General features: G+C 43.8%; 1 protein-coding gene across 21 annotated transcripts in view; it reads left to right on the top strand.

Moving 5' to 3' along the window:
* Sec31a (Sec31 homolog A (S. cerevisiae)) overlaps positions 1–19,147 on the top strand; it is a 54,625-nt gene that overhangs the window by 18,335 nt on the left and 17,143 nt on the right. For 15 of the 21 annotated variants that reach the window (XM_011249562.3, XM_011249561.3, XM_011249552.3 and 12 more), the window contains 13 exons: positions 2,038–2,137; positions 4,575–4,736; positions 4,924–5,076; positions 5,311–5,544; positions 7,106–7,180; positions 8,833–8,871; positions 9,328–9,405; positions 11,736–11,811; positions 12,637–12,815; positions 14,016–14,142; positions 15,032–15,177; positions 16,606–16,779; positions 18,938–19,111. In XM_011249562.3, the coding sequence (XP_011247864.1) occupies positions 2,038–2,137; positions 4,575–4,736; positions 4,924–5,076; positions 5,311–5,544; positions 7,106–7,180; positions 8,833–8,871; positions 9,328–9,405; positions 11,736–11,811; positions 12,637–12,815; positions 14,016–14,142; positions 15,032–15,177; positions 16,606–16,779; positions 18,938–19,111 (1,717 nt within the window). The remainder of the gene's footprint in view (positions 1–2,037; positions 2,138–4,574; positions 4,737–4,923; positions 5,077–5,310; positions 5,545–7,105; positions 7,181–8,832; positions 8,872–9,327; positions 9,406–11,735; positions 11,812–12,636; positions 12,816–14,015; positions 14,143–15,031; positions 15,178–16,605; positions 16,780–18,937; positions 19,112–19,147) is intronic. The other 6 variants (XM_011249563.3, XM_011249558.2, XM_011249555.3 and 3 more) reach the window with 2 other exon arrangements.

Raw genomic sequence — 19,147 nt, 5'->3', positions numbered from 1 at the left:
TTACAGAACTGACTGTAGAAATTGCCGATGCATGTCTTAGGCCGGAAGTTCAGTGAGGTTCAATTGTCCAGGGTCCTAGATAACCAGCCAAGTGCTGACTTCCAGCCCAAACCCCCGATCTCAGTGTTCCCCTGGCACTGCTGTCATAGTTTAGTAAAGCACGGTGCTGGATGAGAGAAACAAGGCATTCTCAGTAGTTAGCCGTTTCTTATACTACTAAAGGGTAGATTGCTTGATTGTAAGGTCTCCCAGCCTAGAGCTCTATGTTTCTTTAATAGTGTTTACATATTGGGCAGGAAAGATGACTCAGTAATTAAGAGCTCTTGTTGCTCTTCCAGAGAATTCCAGTTCATTTCCCAGCAGGCACATGGCAGCCCGTAGCCATCTCTGACTCTCTAGCTCCATGGGTCTGATGGCTCTAGCTGCCTTAGGTACCTGCACTCATGTGAACACACACACACTTCAAAAAAAATTGTAAAAATGAACAAACTTTGACCAATTGTTGTTGCTATGTTAGAGATCAAACTCAGGGCCTTATATATGTGTGCTAAGCAAGTGCTTACCACTGAGCTAAACACTGAGAACCTCCAATGGTGTATGTGCTCTTAAGAGTGATTAAAACATAATTCTGGCTTCTCATAGAATCTCTGAGTAATGTATATATGATTATAGAAAAGGCAGAATACTGTCTTTCTCTAAATAGAGTCCAGAAGATTTTGTGTATGTGTGTTTGTGTGGTATATGTGGGGGTGCACACATGTTTGTGGAGGCCAGAAGTCAATGTCTGATGTCTTTCTGAGCATTCCTCAACCTTATGTTTTGGGGCACCAAACCTGTAGTCACCATTGTATATATAGCTAATGGCAAACTTTTGGATTTGGCTTTCTCCACCTCCCTAACTGGGATTATAAGTGTGTGCTCCCATGCCTGGCATTATGTGTGTGAGTGTGAATGTGGGTGTGGGTGCACAAATGTCGTACTTCACACATTGTCGAGCTCAGAGTAGCCTGTGGGAGTCTGTGTCTCATGGGACCCAGGAATATGGAACCCTATGTAGGTCATAGGGCTTGGCAGTGGGTACCTCTACCTACTGAGCCATCTCATGCGCTGGCTTTATTAGGATGCTGTACAGCAAGCACTTCACTACTGAGCAGCCTGCCTTCCCAGCCCAAGGCTCACACTGTCACACTCAAACAGCCCAAGGAATCCCGCTTACTGATACCTGGAGTAATGCTTGCAAGTACTACTCTTCTCCAAGGTTACAGATGTCCTCACTCTATAGACAGGTTTCTAATTGCCTTGAAGCTTCCTAAGTTTTTCTTGTCATTATACTTGATGAAGAGTATGTCCCTGATGGCAGCAGCTAAACCGTAGGACTGAAGATGCAGACTGGCGACGATTCACTCGCCTCCCATCTCCCATGTACACGGAGGCTTTCCTTTGCTATTTTATTTTATTTTATTTTATTTTATTTTATTTTATTTTATTTTATTTTATTTTATTTTTTGAAACAGGGTTTCTCTGTGTAGACCAGGCTGGCCTGGAACTCACAAGAGATCTGCCTGCCTCTGCCTCCCAAGATGGGATTAAGGGTGCATGGCACCACAGCCAGCTATACAGGGCACTTTTATCTCAGTGTTTTCTCATAAAACGTAGCCTGTGACATTATTTCTAGTCGATGTGGTTGGGCCTTTGCTCTCATTCTTACCATCTACAATGCTGTGCACAGTGCTGAGCTCCCTGTGTCTGTGGCATCCATTACCAGATTGCTGTTAGCAGTACGTGAATCCCTGAGCCTGCACAGGCCGGACTGGAAACTTGCTTTCCTCAAGATGGGTTTTCTTCGTCTGTGTGTGTGTGTGTGTGTGTGTCTCTGTGTGTGTGTCTCTGTGTGTGTCTCTGTGTGTGTATGTGTGCCTGTCTTTCTCTTCCTTCTTTTCTTGCGAGGTTAACGGTTTGGACTAGTAAACAGAGAAGTGAGTTCCGTCAGTATACTGTTCTCATTTGTTCCTCTCTCCCGCCTATTTTTTTTTATAGGGGGATTTTGGCAGTTGCTTGGAGCATGGCAGATCCTGAGTTGTTGTTAAGCTGTGGAAAAGATGCTAAGATTCTCTGCTCTAACCCTAACACAGGAGAGGTAGGAGGAGGGGTGCTTCTCAGCCTGTCAGCCCTTGGAATATCTTACTTCTACCTGAATAAGAATTTTCCACATGGATATTAAGCACATAATTATAATTAAAACCATTGGAGGAAGGTGACAGATATTAATCCATCAGAACTCTGTCAGGAACATTACCCAGGCTCATTTCCTTTAATCTTTAAAATTAATCTTTCTCTATTGGAACATAGATTCTAGCTACAGTCTTCTTTTAAAAATCACTATTTTTATTTTTGTGCATTGGTGTTTTTATGTGAATTGGTGCTTTGCATGTATGTGTGTGTGAGGACGTCAGATCCCATAGAACTGGAGTCACACACAGTCGGGAGCCAACATGTAGGGGCTGGGATTTGAACCTGGGTCCTCTGGAAGAACATGGAGTGCTCTGAGCCATCTCTCCAGCCCCAAGCCGTAGCCTTATATCTTTTCCTCTTCTCTATTAAAGTAAGTAGACCAATTATTGCAGGTGCTTTTGTAGTTGCTCTGCTGGAAAACTAAGACAAATGTGAATGGCTGGGGCTGGAATTGTGGCTCAGTGGTCAAGCACTTGTTTAGCCGGTGCCAAGGTTTAGGCTTGGTTTCCAGCACCATTAAAAATTGTCTTCTGGCTGGCAAGCTGGCTCAGCAGTTAAGTCTGGAAACCTGTTTGATTCCTGGAACCCTCATGAGAAGCAGGATGCAGTGGCTCCATGCATAGCCTCAGCACCCCTCCAGCAAGGTGGGAAGCACTCACCTCTGTTAACTTGGGTCTGCAACAGCAGAAAGGAGAGAATTCACTTCCACAAGGCAGGAGGAGAGGGAGGGCTGACTCCTGAACTTTGTCATCCACGGGGTACTGTGGTGCATGCCTCCCGCACTTACCCGCCATGCACACGCACATGCACACAGAATACTGAATAAGTGAGGAAATGTTTCAATACATTTCCCTCTCTTAGGTGTTGAGAGTTAAGCACAGGGCCTTAGATGCTGGGCAGGGCTATATGCTGGGCCTGGCCTGTCAGTAGACTTTTATCTGTCTTATAAAATAAAAATAAAAGTTCCTTGGTTTCCAGTTTAAAGTTTTAGATTATGTTTTTGTAGGAGTACAGAAACCTTAAGGTTAGGGGGCTGAGAACAGAATTAACCCAACAATAAATTCTGCCTGTGGGATTTGAAGCCAGGAAAAAAATTCATTTATCAAATAAACGTTTGCATATGGTTGTATTTTATGGGATTTAAAGGAATTGACTTTTCAGTATGTATATATGCGACAACTAAAATAACTAGATTTTCTAGTTCAGTGAAGTTTCAGGTTACAAATGAGCCAGTGCAAGCATCAAAGACGTGAGCAGGCGGGAAGCTTCTTCACTGTGTGGTTGGGGTTTTGTGTTTGTTTGGTTTTTGTTTTGTTAATTCCATACAATACCAAAGTTAAAGTCATTTGGCTTTTCTTAAGGCCTCAGACGCATGCTCCTAAATTTCCCCGTTATTATCACACTCTGGGTCAGCAGAATTCTGATAACTTTTTATTTATTTTTAATTTCCTCTGTGTGTATATGTTCATGTACATACAAATGCACGTGCACTTATGTGTGTATGTCCTGGCTGCCAGAAATTAACAGTGTCTCTTTGTCCGTTGCCTTGCTACCTGTTTTTTGAGACAGAATCTCTGATTGGCCTCCCTCAGGAATCTTCCTGTCTCTGCCTCCCCAGCTCTGTGGTTACAGGCAAGTGTGGGTGCAGGGGCTTGAACTGTGGTCCTCACGCTCAGCCCTGGAACAGCGTTCTAAAAGTTGTCCATGGCCTTTTCCTTTATGGGAAACTTGGCTGGGATTCCTTGGCAGTAGGAATGGCATGTGCTTGTTTTCCCTTAGCCTGAAAGCTAGAGTTGGCAGTTCTGTCTAAGGGTGTGGCTTACGGGGTGTCATCTTTTTTTTTTTTTTAATTTAATTTAAAGTGTTCTTTTACAAATACATCCTCAGGCCAGAAGAGGGCATCAGATCCCATTACAGATGGTTTTGAGCCACATGTGGTTACTGGGAATTGAACTCAAGACTTCTGGAAGAGCAGCCAATGCTTTAATCATTTAGCTATCTCACCAGCTCATACAGTTTGATCTTTAAATGACCTAAATATAGTTATTTAGATCTCTCCAGGCAAAACCAGTTGGGGGGGGGGGGCGGTGCGCATTAGAATTTGGTAAAATGTTCAGTTTGCCTGCTCTTGACATTTTAGGAAAACAGACTACTGAGTAGCACTCCTGTCCTTCTTGGACCATCCCAGGATCACTGTGCTGTACGGAGAACTTAGTCTTGGTTTTCTTGGCTAAGACTCTTTCTTATAGAAAATGTTCAGCTGCACGTATTACCAGCCTTACTTATTTTGCTTATGACCAGGCTATCCCTTTTTCTAACGTATTTTATTTATGTTGGACTAGGTATTATATGAACTTCCCACCAACACACAGTGGTGCTTTGATATCCAGTGGTGTCCTCGAAATCCTGCTGTCCTGTCCGCTGCTTCCTTTGATGGACGGATCAGTGTCTATTCCATCATGGGAGGGAGCATAGACGGCTTACGGCAGAAACAAGTTGACAAGGTAACAGGCAGTATTAAGGCTTTTGATGGTTGCGACCGAGAAAGATAGCCATACGTGTGCAACTATTTTTAAAGTGATTTTACCAACCAGCAATGCCACTTTACTGGATAATTGTTAGATATTTTGTTGTTGAAAAGTTGCAACACAGTTCGCACAGGTTACTGTTTTTTGGTTTTTTTTAAACTAGCTTTCATCATCTTTTGGGAATCTTGATCCTTTCGGCACAGGACAGCCTCTCCCTCCATTACAAATCCCACAGCAGAGCGCTCAGCACAGCATAGTGCTGCCCCTGAAGAAGCCTCCCAAGTGGATCCGGAGGCCTGTGGGCGCTTCCTTCTCGGTAGGTGGATTTCACTTATGGTCAGGGCAGCGTGCTACCAGGAATTGTGGGACAGCACAAAGTACTGCCTATCCAAGGTGGCTTGTGCCAACTGCACGGGACAGCTGAAGGATGGATAGCCTGAGGCTCTGGGTTGTGGGGGGCCTGTCCGTGGGGCACAGTTTTCACTTCAGCAGGCTTCCGGAGCCTTGGGAGCTCAGATTGACGGCTCACGAGCTCATTTGTCCTTCACAGTTTGGAGGGAAGTTGGTGACTTTTGAGAGCGTTGCAGTGCCGCTGCAGCAGGGAGCTGAGCAGCAGCGACGGCAGCCTGTGTTCATCAGTCAGGTGGTGACGGAGAAGGACTTTCTCAACCGGTCGGCGCAGCTGCAGCATGCTGTGCAGTCTCAGGGCTTCATCGGTTACTGCCAGAAAAAGATCGAGGCTTCCCAGACCGAGTTTGAGAAAAATGTGTGGTCCTTCTTGAAGGTAAAGTTGGGTTTATTTTTAATTTTTGTTCCTGTGTGTGTGTCTATGCATGTTCATTTTACAGTGAGTACATTTATTTGCTTAGCCATTTCTCTGGCCCTAAAGTTAGTGTTCATTAGCAGTAAATTATTCATATTATAATCAAAATCTGTTTTCCTTTTCAAGAAACATTTGAGATAGTGTGACTTCAGAAATACAAGATGAAATTCAAGAAGCCCAAGCTGGGCATTGGTAGCACACACCTGTAATGCCAGCACTTGGATGCCAAGGTCAAGGCCAGCCTGGCCTTACAGCAAGACCTTGTCTCCGAGGCCAGAAAAACTTAGAAAGAGAACACAACATGATCTCGTACATCATTATAAGCTAACAAGTGCGTAAATAACTTAAAGAAGAGAGACATCACTAAGCAGACTTAACATTAGAACCCGAGAGGGGCTGTAATAAAAACATAAAGTATTTAGTATCTGTCGTAGACCTGGCTAGTGAGCATGGGGAGAGGGATGGAGGTGAAGGTTCCTGGCATTTCTCTTCCTGATGATACAGAAGAGCCAAAGGGGAAAACCTGTCAGCAGATTGTCTTTTCATAGCAGACTAAGAGTTTCCTTTTTCACATTTTGCTTTCACAGATGTTTCTTAATACTGACTTTTTTCAAGAAAACCAATCTTGAATACAATAAGGTTAAATTCTATAATTCTACAATTAAAATTTTTTGGTTAGGAGTAAAACTTTGTTTCTGTTTGAGACAGGGTCTCTCACTGTGCATGCAGTTCTTGCCTAGAACTTCAGTTACAGGTGTGGGCCACCATGCCCAGCTTAGGTGGGAGATTTGAAAAAGGTTTTGGATATTGAATACTCTGTACACTGTTTTACTTTCTTATAAAACCATTGAACGTGAATTACTTTGTATTTAACAAAATTATATGTAAAAAACAAAACAAAACAAAACAAGCCTCACTTATCCAGAATGGTTAGTTACACATTCCTATCTTTAAAACATAGCTGGCTTATTCAGGCCTGATGGTCCATGCCTGTCACCCTAGCAGCTGAGAGTCAGAGGCGGGACGGTGAAGATGTCAGGATTCTTGTTTGCCACACAGAGCATCTGAGTTTGAGGCTTGTGCTACCTGAGATCCAGTGTCCAACAAACAAAACACTAGTTTTTAAAAGAAGTTATTTAGGGATGTGGTGGCACTCAGGAGACAGAGACAGGTGATGCTTTGTATGTTCAAGGTCAGCCTGGTCTATGTAGCAAGTCCCAGGACAGCCAAGGCTATATAGTGAGCCCCAGTCTGAAATAAGCCATCCCTAGTCTAGAATTGTACGGGAGAGACAGCTCTTCCAGACGGACGGAGCTGGGCTCCCTGCACTGGGTTAGGGACCTCAGCCTGCTGCAGCCTCAGCTATAGGGAACTGGTGTCCTCCTGACCTCTGCCAGCACTCAACTCAGTATGCACAGACCAACACAACGGGCACACAGTCTTACATAGGTTAAAAAGCAGCTTTTAGAGTTACTAGTTTAAAATGTAGGTCTGTCTTTGAAGATAATGTCTCTTTTCAAAGGTAAACTTTGAGGAGGATTCTCGTGGAAAATACCTTGAGCTTCTGGGATACAGAAAGGAAGATCTGGGGCAGAAGGTGAGTCCCTGAGAAAGTCAAGTGACTGCCTCAAGTAAAACATTTATGTGTTTTTGTTTTTATCAGGTTCTATACAGATTTTATCAAATCAGTCAGTAAACATTCAATAAGAATTCATACTTGTTTTCAATATGTTTTTCAAATGCAAAACTCGGCTTTCTAGCTGGATTTAGAAGCTGTCAGAACCATCTTTAACTCAGACTGAATCGTCAGGAATACTTTGGACTTGACAGAGTTCACACACTGAAGTTTTATTGGGGTGTTACTGGTGGGGGCCTATAGTGGTGTCTTCCCAACTCCTTGTGCTCACGAGGGACATAGACTGTCTGAGCTACTGCAGTCTCCCACCCTAGCTTTTCAGTGCTTTTCCTTTTTTTTTTTTTTTTCTAAACGTTTTCAAAAAAGGGTTTTTCTGTGTAATCCTGGCTGTTCTGGAACTCTCTCTATGGACTAGGCTGGTTTTAACTCACAGTGATTTGCTTGCCTCTACCTCCTGAGTGCTGCCACTAAAGGTGTGCACCACCACGGCCTGACCATCATGGAGGGTCTTTTTTTAAAAGAGTCATTTATTTTATTTATTCAGACATTCCAGATCTCATTACAGATGGTTGTGAGCTACCATGTGGTTGCTGGGCATTGAACTCAGGACCTCTGGAAGAGCAGTCAGTGCTCTTAACCTCTAAGCCATCTCTCCAGCCCCGTCATGGAATTTTTAAATGGCACGTTGTTAGCCAGGTAACAGGAATGGGGCTGAACTGTCCCAGGCCTAAGTAAACAAAGTACAGGTCGCTTGCTTTTATAGTTTTGAAAGAATTGAATTCCCTTTTTGATCGAGGAAAACACATTATAGTTTTGTCTTCTCAGAAAGGGTCTCAGCTGTGTCCGTGTTGGCATGAGCAGCAGTAGCTGTGAAAACAAGCCACAGAGACCTTGAGAACACTTCGTTTTCTGGCCTGTCACCACCTTTGCAGCAACTGAACTTTTATTACCTAAATGGTGTGAGCTCTCTAGGTGTGCACCCCTCTGAGGGCCCGTGGCATGGAGTCTCATCCTGGCCACACTGTTAGGGCCTTTGCTTATGCCTTAGGGTGTTTATTTGATTTTATTATTAGCGGTAACTCCTTGATGCTCTTGATTTTTTTCAGTTTTCAGGAAATTTAAGTTTTACTTGCATGCCCGGAAGCAAAAAGTTAGGAAATAGAATCTTTATCAAAATATTCCTAAAGCAATTTGTCTTTTTATAAAGTGTAAGCCAGGCAAAGTGGCACAGGCTCTAAACCCAGCCAGCACTCAACTCAGCAGGCAGAGGCAGTGGGTCTCTGAGTTCCTGGCCAGACAGGGCTGCATAGCAAGCCCCAGTTAAAGAGCAAACAACAACAAAGCATTACTTCTAGTTACTTAAAAGAATGAAGTACAAGAAAGCATGTTTCTTTGAAGGCTGATTTTGTGACTAGACAGCAGAGCTAAAGAACATCTGAGCAGTAGACTTCCACGTAGATGGAGCTAGAGCCAGGAAAGCCAGCTCTGCACAGATCTCTGCGCTCTCCCTGATACGAATGTGGAGGTCTGAGCGTGGGCTAACCCTACTAAACCTTGCTGTTCGCCCTGAACTAGAGTTCCGTTTAGTAGGTGAGTTGTTATTTTCATTTCAGATTGCTTTGGCCTTGAACAAAGTGGACGGACCCGATGTGGTAAGAAGGCCGTAAGAATAACTGTCTTGTGAATGTTTGCTTAGATCTTGACAAGGAAGGGTAACTTGAGAAGTTGATGTCTTTTGCTTGCTGGTTTAAAAAAATACCAGTTCTAAGTATTTTAGTAAGTTCATAATTGTCACCCTAAGTTGAGCTGTTAAAGCATGCCACTCTTGATATATTTGAACTTTATAAAAGGGAAAACTGTGTCAGTGCCTGTTCAGATACATAAGGTAAAGCTCTTGTATGTCACGTGACATGCGGTACCTGGAACGAAGACACTGGCCGTGATAGTTCTTGCTCTCCTGTTAATGTTGTTTCTGGAATACATTTGCCTGGCTGCTCCCTCCTTATGATCAAGCTCTGGACGTGGTTGGTTGGGTCTTCGTCTCTCTTGTCACTAATAACCTTTAATGCTGCATTCCTCAACTCCTCTGATTGTTTTATGTACCAAAGGCTCTTAAGGACTCTGACCAAGTAGCGCAGAGTGATGGGGAGGAGAGTCCTGCTGCTGAAGAGCAGCTCTTGGGAGAGGTACTGATTTTTTATATTCTTTTGGACAACTGTGTGATAATTGTGTATCTCACCTGAAACTTTGGACATTGTTGACTAATTGTTGCCAACTGTGTTTGAATGTATTGTTTCCTTAGGTATGTTTAGGTAAGATTCTGTTCACCTCACTTAACAGAAGTATCTCTGTGCTCTTAGTTCCTTGGCCCAGCTTCTGGATTGTATGGCTTAAAATTAGCAGCAGATGTGAGATATCCTTAATTGGCTCAGAGGCTGCCAGATGCTAAACCAAAGAGAGATTTTATTTGAAAATGCAGTTGCCTTGCATGTCAACTTAATGCTGTTTTCTTGGCACATTAATTTGTATAGCTCACTGTCAGTGATAGAGGCTTCAAAATTAGTCCTGCACCTGGAATGCCAGTAAAGAGTATTTTATAAAACTAAACCAACTGTGATGATTTACTACGTGTCCTTAGCTGTGCTTGGTAATTCCTGAAGCTAATTGAGAAGAGACCTTGAATACAAACTTGTATCATTAATTGGTTTCCTTTTGATTCTCTTTCTTTCTCCTCCAACTAACAACTAACTCTAGAATTTACTGGTTTTGCTTTTTAATTTTATTTAATCTTGGAAAATTAATCAGGTTCTTATTTCATATCTAATCTTTGACTTTTTCATTGCCTTTTATGATAGGGGAATATCTTGACTATGAAATGCTTACAAACATAATTCATGAATGTTTTGGGCTACTACAAACTGATTATAAAATATGTTTTCTATTGAAATCAAGTCTTAGAATTTATGAAGGAAATAAGGAGCTTTGTAAAGTCTTCCTCAACCTTTGAACTAGTTTTGGAGCTACCTAGGGAAATGTATAGATCCCTACAAGCACGTTCGTTTGCATGCAGACAGATTAACTGACTTACAGATTAAAGGCCTGCTCGGTCCTGCACGAAGCGTCATCCATGATGAGAGGCTCACTTAGCCCAGCAACTGTCTTCAGTGCAGACTCTGAAGGCTTGAAACAAATGAGGCAACGGGGAAAGAAGCTTCCCTTCTGTCTTGATGATACTGTTTGCTTTTCAATATAGTAACTTGTATATTTGAGCTTTTCAGTACATAAGAAATTATGCATTTGGGGCCCTACTAATATCTCAGGAATTCATAAGTAAAGGTTTATTCTTTGTGTATAGAAAGCACATTTGAAAATACTAAGTTAGAAAAAGGAAAAACGATGTTTGTACGGTCCTAGGGACTGAACCCAGGGCCTCATACATCCAGGTCTGTATTTTTCCCATTGGTGCGTACCTCCAGCCCTGAAAGAACTGTTCTGGGAACTTGGTGAACAGAGATAGTGAGGGTGGATAGCTGGTTCACCCTTCAGCATGGCTAATGTAAACTGCCAGTGCTTTTCTAAACTTTAGATACTGAAGTGGGGAGGAGGGAGGACTGGCCTCCTGCTGTAAGAGCAATGAGTTCCGTGCCTTAGATGAGCCTGGCTGGACCCCACTCGAGGATGTAACATTGTGGAGTGTAGGCAGTGCAGATGCAGGTGTGGATGTTTGATGTCATGCAGGATAACTTTGTTTTCATTTAAAAGCAGAGACTTGGGATGTCTGCATAGTTTTTACAAGTCCCTGATCTGAAAGTTTGGTGTTTTGAATTTCAGATCATTTTGTATTCAGATTTTTAATTGAGTCACACAGTTTGTTACCTTTACAATAGGGTTATATGTACACACATATACACATACAACCAGGCTATGTCCTGTTCATATATATATATATTTTTTTTTTTAAAGGAAAACGAGATGAACAACTTAATTTTATATATTTAAAAACAACGTTTATATTGCCTTTTCTGTTTGGTGTTGTGGCTCTGGAGGCCACAGCTCTTGGCTGGGCTTATGCTCTGTAACTGAGTCAGCTCCAGGCCCTACTTTGCTTTTTTACTGAAGACACCAAGTGATTTGGTTTTGTGATTTAACTTTGACAAAAGGATTTTGTAGACAAACCTGTAGACACTAGAATTAAAAGCATGTCTATTTTGCATCTTTGAAGTGATCAGGGTTGGGGGATCTAAAAAAAACCTGGTTTACTTTTGATAGCATCTTTTCCTATAGCATAGCGCGTGTGCATCCCTGACTTGGTGTCTTGGATGACTGGGTTGTTTCCATTTCATATGTGAATTCATCGGTCAGGAAGGCCCCGATTCTAGTCTAAACTTGGATATGGGAACTTTGTGAAACAACTTGGTGTATCATCTTCTACATAGATTAATAATCACACAGAATTTTTTAGCAGTAAATTATTTTGGTTTCCATTTTGCTAAATTGTGTCCTTTTATCTCTTTAGCGCATTAAAGAGGAAAAACAGGAATGTGACTTTCTGCCCTCGGCGGGAGGGACGTTTAACATCTCTGTCAGTGGGGGTAAGTGCAATTGGCATAGACGCAAGAGTGGTCATCTTCCAGCTTAAATTAGACAGAGAAAGAGAGTGTGAGTGTGTAAGCAGACCACTGAGGATTTCGAACTCACAATCCTCCTGTCTCGTCCTCACAAGACCTGGGATTTCAGTTGCCTACCAATAGGCATAACTAGAACGTGTTGTCGGGAGGTGGAGTTAGGAAAGAACTTGTCTTGGAAAGGGTGGTGAGTTCTCATCTAAGTGATCTTTACTAATACAGAGAGTGCTGCTGTGTATACTTGACCTGGTCCGTGGGTCCGTCAACGGGGTCTGCAACAGAGAGAGTGGGGACTGAGGGGCAAGAATCTTGAAGAGTGAAGACAGTCTGTCTGCTCAAATATCAAGTCTCGAGTCTCCTTTATTGAAAGGCAACTATGGGTATATATGCAGTCACTGGGGACACTTAACTACAAGTCCAGGATATATAGGAGAAAACCAAGATGTTATCAAAGTGTGTTCAGCTGTGGTGGGCTTCTTGCAAAAACATCATGCTAGGAAAACAAGTTTCTTGTCAGGGTGGAAATGTACCACCCTGTATGTAAGTAGCCAGAGATGGCTGCAGAGATGAGAGTCGCTTTCTGCTAGGAGTCAGCTCCCAACATATACTTCCTGGTTTACTTCCATAACTTGCATAAATACTAACAGCTTGTTTAGAAATTTAATCTGCTAGTAGTACATTAGTACTGTGTTCTCCACTTGTCTGTGAATGAAATCTGTTATACATAGTTTTCCTGTAATTGTTTTGGTAGCAGACTCTTTTTAACGTGATTGCTATGTTTTCTTGTTACAGATATTGACGGTCTAATTACCCGGGCCTTGCTGACAGGCAATTTTGAGAGTGCAGTTGACCTTTGCTTACATGATAACCGAATGGCTGATGCCATTATATTAGCCATAGCAGGTGGACAGGAACTCTTGGCTCAAACACAAAAGAAATACTTCGCAAAATCCCAAAGCAAAATTACCAGGGTATGTTATTTTTCAAAATAAACAGTAACACACATACACACACTTAAATACAGATGTACTTTACAAAATTTTATATTAGCTGGGAATGGTGGTACATATCTTTAATCCTAGCACTCGGGAGGCAGAGGCTAGTAATCTCTGAGTTCAAGACCAACCTGGTCTACAGAATGAGTTCTAAGATAGCCAGGACTACATAGAGAAACCCTGTCTCAAATCTGCCCTTCCCCCCAAAAAATTATATTTAGTTTTCAGCTGGGGTCTTGCTGCATAACCCAGGCTTTCCCTGTGCCTTCAATCCTTCTGCCTTGGCCTCCTGAGTGTCAGAATTATAAGACTGTTATTCTGTTTATGAAGGTGGTGTCCTGTTGTTGTTATTATTGTTATTATTATTGTTGATAATTGAGATACAGTAAAAAAATTAAATTGTTTGACACAGAAATAGGAGTTTATGTTTTGATGTGAAACAATTCCAGTGTTTTGATTCCCTTCTAAAATAATAAAACATTTCCAGCGGCTTAATGTAGAAAATGTTAAGGTAAACATTGTAGTTGATCTTAACCTTTTCCAGAAGTTGGTGCGCGTCTTCCCATGACTTTCTGCGTGTCCTTAGAGTGTTCCTGATGTAATCGAGGTCACACATAGCTACGCGTGGCATCGTTTTTTGTGTGCGCACACATGCATGCACAGATGCCGTAGAGTATCTGCCGGAGTCAGAGGACAGCTTGCAGGAGTTGGTTCTCTACCAAGGAGGCCCTGGGGGTGACCGTGGGCCCTTAGCCTGGGTCCTCAGCCTGGCAGCAAATGCTCCTGCCTTGCCTTCGCACTGGCCCCGCCCTGGTCTTTGACCTTTCTTTATGAAGTTCCTTGTCCTTCCAATAGTGTCTCCCAGGATGCCATGCTTAGACATTTCCTGATTCATTAGACCCAGGAACATCTTCCTGTTTTCTTCCTATCCTATGCTTTCTTCTGAGGCCCTTTATAAAATACATTGATGCAGTTTTCTTTTTGAAGGAAAACAGTGTCTATTATTTGGTTCAAAGCACGTGTCACTGTGCTGCTGTTTGATTTGTCATGAAAACCATAGGTAGTCAAAGGTGAAAGGTATGGGACACAGCGGCAGTGGCTGCCCTCGGCTAGAGCACAGCGCTGCAGGGCTGTAAAGATGAGCTCATCCTCATGGCTCCTGTTTCCTTTTCCAAGCTTATCACTGCAGTGGTGATGAAGAACTGGAGGGAGATTGTTGAATCCTGTGATCTTAAGAATTGGAGAGAGGCTTTAGCTGCAGTCCTCACTTACGCTAAACCAGACGAGTTCTCGGCCCTGTGCGGTAAGAAACAAGCTGCAAACAAGCTGCCCGTGCAACTGGAACATAGGCGGCAGCCGCGCCACACTCACTGTTCAGGGGTTTTAGTCACAGATAAGAATTGTAAAATACAAGCTGGGCAGTGGTGGCGCAGGCCTTTAATCCCAGCACTTGGAAGGCAGAGACAGGCGGACTTCTGAGTTCAAGGCCAGCCTGGTCTACAGAGTGAGTTCCAGGACAGCCAGGGCTATACAGAGAAACCCTGTCTCGAAAAACCAAAAAAACAAAACAAAAAAAAGAATTGTAAAATACAAAGGTAGGCAGTGCTTACTTATTGTTTAACATATTCACAGTGGTGAATTTGATTCTCAGTAGGTACAGACAGGCAGACAGACAAATGGACGGATGGAAGGAAGGGGTGGCAATAGTGAATATGTCATTTAAAAGTAATTTCTTCTGTGATGTGTTTTTGGTCAGAGCAGAATATAAGGTTGGCCTCTGCTACTTAGTAGCTGTGTGAGGAGAAAGGACCATTTCCTAAGCCTCCGTGGCTCTCAGTAGACATTAGTTGGAACCAGTGTAATTGTAGCAGTCAGGAGTATTCGTCCTTGCAGGCCAGGGCTAACTTGGCGGCTGAGAAGCACAGAAGCTTTCTTGCTGGCATGGATATTTACTGTAGTGTTGGAAGTCTTGTATCTGTAGCTCATGAGGCACCACTGACGGTTTCTTCTATGTGTGCGTTCAGAGTTCTTCGTTCCTATTTTCCCATTTATTCTTTCGAATGTACTTGCTGGAGAGCAGAGCAGTTCTGTAGTTAGACATAGGAGCATGTAGGATGCTTGTTTCTCTCTGGTCCTAGACTTTACTGGCTGTAAATCTAGTCATCTTACCTTGCCTTTCTCTTGATTCACAGATCTCCTGGGAACCCGTCTGGAAAGAGAAGGAGACAGCCTCCTGCGGACTCAGGCCTGCCTCTGCTACATCTGTGCAGGGAATGTAGAGAGATTGGTTGCTTGCTGGACAAAAGCTCAGGACGGCAGCAGCCCCTTGTCTCTCCAGGCTAGTGTCTTTGCAACCAAAGCTGATTTTGTTTCAGCGTGCCCTCAGCTGACCGAGCGCTGAGCTAGAAATGCTTTTGTTCTAGAAGCTTGCTGCTTTCACCTGACTTACAGCTTCTGGATGCATCAGTGTGTGTGTTCATTGTCATCTTCGAAGAAGCCAGGTGTGAGGTGGTGGGCTAGTCAGTCAGGTGTGGATGAAGCCGTCGGGTCAGATGGTGTGTGGCAGTTTACTGGAGCAGTAGGTGGCAGGAAAACTGAAAGAAGCCCACGGTTTACCTGCTCTCCCTTTAAGCTCCTACCTCTGGCAGAGAGCGGCAGTATGGGCTGGAGAATGGGATGCACCCAACACTGAGGAGAGTAGTGATGATCAGGGAGTGTGAGGTTCAAGATGAACTGAACCCAGGTTAGCTCTACCGCACAGGCTAGAGAGAAAGCCAAACTGTGGAGACGGTCCTAGGCCTCAAGTAGAGCTTAAAATTTCCCCCAAGGCACCTAGTGGGCAGTCTTGCGGTATCTCAGTATAGTATTTATTTTTTGTCTGGAGAAAAACTTATCCAGAGTCGTCATTATAAAGATCATTTTTTTGAAACTAAAAGTCAGATTTGTTTGTTGGTTTATTTGTTTGATTAAAGCAAGCTTTTCCTTCCAAGTGCTTCTGAGAAGTAACATGTTTCCCACCTGTGGATTGAGGGGAGGGGGTCCTGCACACTCCCTCAGAGCAGAGCTTCCATTACAAGGCCTGCTCTCCAAGGACACACAGCCTTTGCCACAACCATATCAGTCAGTCTGAAATGACTGGACCAGTTGACTTTTACAGAGAAAGGGCTTTATTTGGGCTCATGGTTTGGAGAGTCCTGTTGAAGGTTGGGTAGGTAGCCCATGGCTTTGGGTCTCTGGCAAGGGCAGGAGCACATGGCTGAGCCACAGGAGGCAGAGAGCAACAGAAAGACCTAAGCACACAGCTCCCTCACGGAGGACCCTCAGGGACCTAAGGGCCTCCCTTAGGCCATACATCTTCCATGTTCTGCCACTCCTCAGTAGAGCCAGCCTTTGGAGGGGCGTTGAACATGAACAAGTGAGCCCTTTGCAGGTCTCGTGCCCCTTGTAAGACTGCGAGGTAGTGATGTTGCAGGAAACATGCCATGCACGCTTGCACGTGGCTCCTCCTCTGCTTGCCAGGAGACAGCTCTGTTGCTGGGTACCTGCCCATCACTTTTAGTTTGGATTTTTTTGTGTCTGAGATCATTGGACAAGTGTCTGGCAGGTTGAGGACTGTCTATGAGGCAGGCTTCCTTCTCCTCCTTCTTGCTGGCTGGCGCTCTTCAAATAGGGGGAGAGCAGGCGCCGTTCTTCTGGGAACCCTGGGAAGCTTGCCCACTCTGTTTCTTCTGACTGTCTCCTCCTCCTTTGCTTTTCTCTCATTTAGGATCTGATTGAGAAAGTTGTCATCCTCCGCAAAGCTGTACAGCTCACCCAAGCCTTGGACACCAATACTGTCGGGGCTCTTCTGGCTGAGAAGATGAGTCAGTATGCCAGCTTGTTGGCAGCCCAGGGCAGCATTGCCGCAGCCTTGGCTTTTCTGCCTGACAACACCAACCAGGTAATTAGTGTCCATCTTCTTCATTGTTGTTTTGTTTTTGAGGCAGGTCCCTGGCGATCCTGGAATTCGCTTTGTAAGCCAGGCTAACCTCAAATTCAGAGATACTGTGCCTCTGCCACCTTAATGCTAGGATTATGCCCAACTCACTTTTAATTTTTTTGAAGAATCTCATGTTTAAGACCAGACTGATCTTGAACTTACTATAAAGCTGAGGGTGACCTTGAACTTGTGATCCTTTTGCCTCTGCCTTCCCAGGGCTGTGATTACAGGTATGTGCCACTGTGCACAGTTGGTCTCACTGTATTGGTGTATAAGAGCTTTTACCTTAAGACTGGCTTAGACCTCTAGATCATCTAAGCATAAAATTAAACCCTGTATTTTTACTAAAATTTACTATAAAATTTACTTATAATTATGTATATTTTCTTGTATTTGTTTTGAGACAAGACTCAAAACTGTGTGTAGTGAAGGCTGGATTTGAATTCCTTGCCCTCCTGCTTCTACCAAGATAATCACATACTTTAATAGTTAATGAGAGGAGGCACAATGCATGTGTTGGGGCCCATGATTGAGATCAAAGGTCATCGGCTCACTCCACCCATGTGCCCAGAGGGCAAAGTCAAATCTTTGGATTTGTTGGCAAGTGCCCTTAGCTGTTTGTTGAGCCATCTTGTGGACTAATCACATGCATTCTCTAGATACTATTCCTTATACTGCTCTCTGGGCTTCAGTGAGCTTTACTGAGAAAGAACCTTAGTGCTGATAGCACTGTCTCCTGTGAGTCTCAGCGGGCTGGCTCTGCGGACTTTGTGCTGCTGTTGTGTACCTCCTCCCGTACATACGGAGAGTGCCTTATAAAGTGTGGCTCTCAGAGGGGCTTCAGTGCAAGCAGAGGGGGCACTCACTGTGCCGTGTGCCTGCTGAGGGTATCTGGGGCTGGCTGCCAGCCAGTTTGTGTGATCACAGAACGCCTGGTTCAGTGAGTCCCTGCGTGTTTATGTGAAAGAGACAGAGGCACACAGAACCCAGGTGCCCCCAAGGCCAAAAGACAGCATCAGGTCTCTTGGAGCCAGAACTGTAGGTGCCTGTGAACTGCCAGACACGGGTGCTCAGAACTGATTTGGGGTCCTCTGGATGAGCAGTAAGGCTGAAGTGTCTTTACAGCTCCCCTCCCGAGCAGCCTTAGACGTGTAACAAGTTTATTAGACTAGAGCAGGAAAAGGTGGCTCAGCTGTTAGGAGCACACACTGGACTTCTAAACAACCCACAAGGTAGTCCACAACCATCGGTTCCTTCATTTCTAGGGATCTGACGCCTTCTTCTGACCTCCTCGGGTACTATAGGACACAGTGTATACATGCAAACAAAACACCTGCAAGCATAAAATAAACTTTTTTCCACTTTTTTGAGATGCAGTCTCTCTATGTAACTATAGCTGTTCTGGAACTTTCTGCATAGACAAGACTGGCTTTGAACTCACAGGATCTGCCTGCCTTTGCCTCCTGAGTGCTGAGACTAAAAGCAGGACTGAAACTGTTTTTGGAACCTTGTAGCCCATAGCTTTTAAATTTTTGTCAATTTCTAAAAATGTGTATATGTATTCTCTCTCTCTCTCTTCTCTCTCTCTCTCTCTCCATATATATATATGTGTGTGTGTGTGTGTGTGTGTGTGTGTGTATATACACACATATTCTATAAATCTATATAGTTGTGAATCCGAAAGAGGGAGGTCCAGATTTGAACTTCACAGCATTGCAGAATGTCTCTTAGCTGATGTGTTGGCTCCTCTTCCCGTCAGTAGCTATGGCAGCTCATGTGCTTTCTTCCAGTTGTGTTTTTACAGTAGTCCTCTAATTTGGGAGCACTGTTACTTTGCCATAAAACAGCCAAAGAGCAGTGTTGATTTGGCATTGAACAGGTGTCCTAATCAAGAGGTGCCATAGGTCCAAGCCCTGCCTCTCAAGTGACAAGTTGTACTGTGTGTCTCTGTCCTTTGGTGCCAGTCCAAGATGTTGAGTCATGAGTAGCAGTGTCTTTTCTAGAATGTTCAACATAAGAACCTTGAAGGGATCTCTTGAATGATCAGATTACTTCAAGAATAATCAACATGCTCCCCATAGCTGGCTCAATTCACAGTTTTGTTTTCTTCTTCCTACAGCCAAATATTGTGCAGCTGCGTGACAGACTCTGTAAAGCTCAAGGCAAGCCTGTGTCGGGACAGGAATCTTCTCAGAGCCCATATGAGAGGCAGCCACTGTCCAAGGGCAGGCCTGGACCAGTTGCTGGCCACTCGCAGATGCCCAGAGTTCAAACTCAGCAATATTATCCCCATGTGAGTGATATGGTCCAGGTGACGTGGGACTGAGTG

Source organism: Mus musculus, chromosome 5 (genome assembly GCF_000001635.26).
Source record: "Mus musculus strain C57BL/6J chromosome 5, GRCm38.p6 C57BL/6J".
Taxonomy (NCBI): Eukaryota; Metazoa; Chordata; class Mammalia; order Rodentia; family Muridae; genus Mus; species Mus musculus.
The sequence above is the reverse complement of the archived record's forward strand: the minus strand, read 5'-3'. Positions and strand labels throughout refer to the sequence as shown.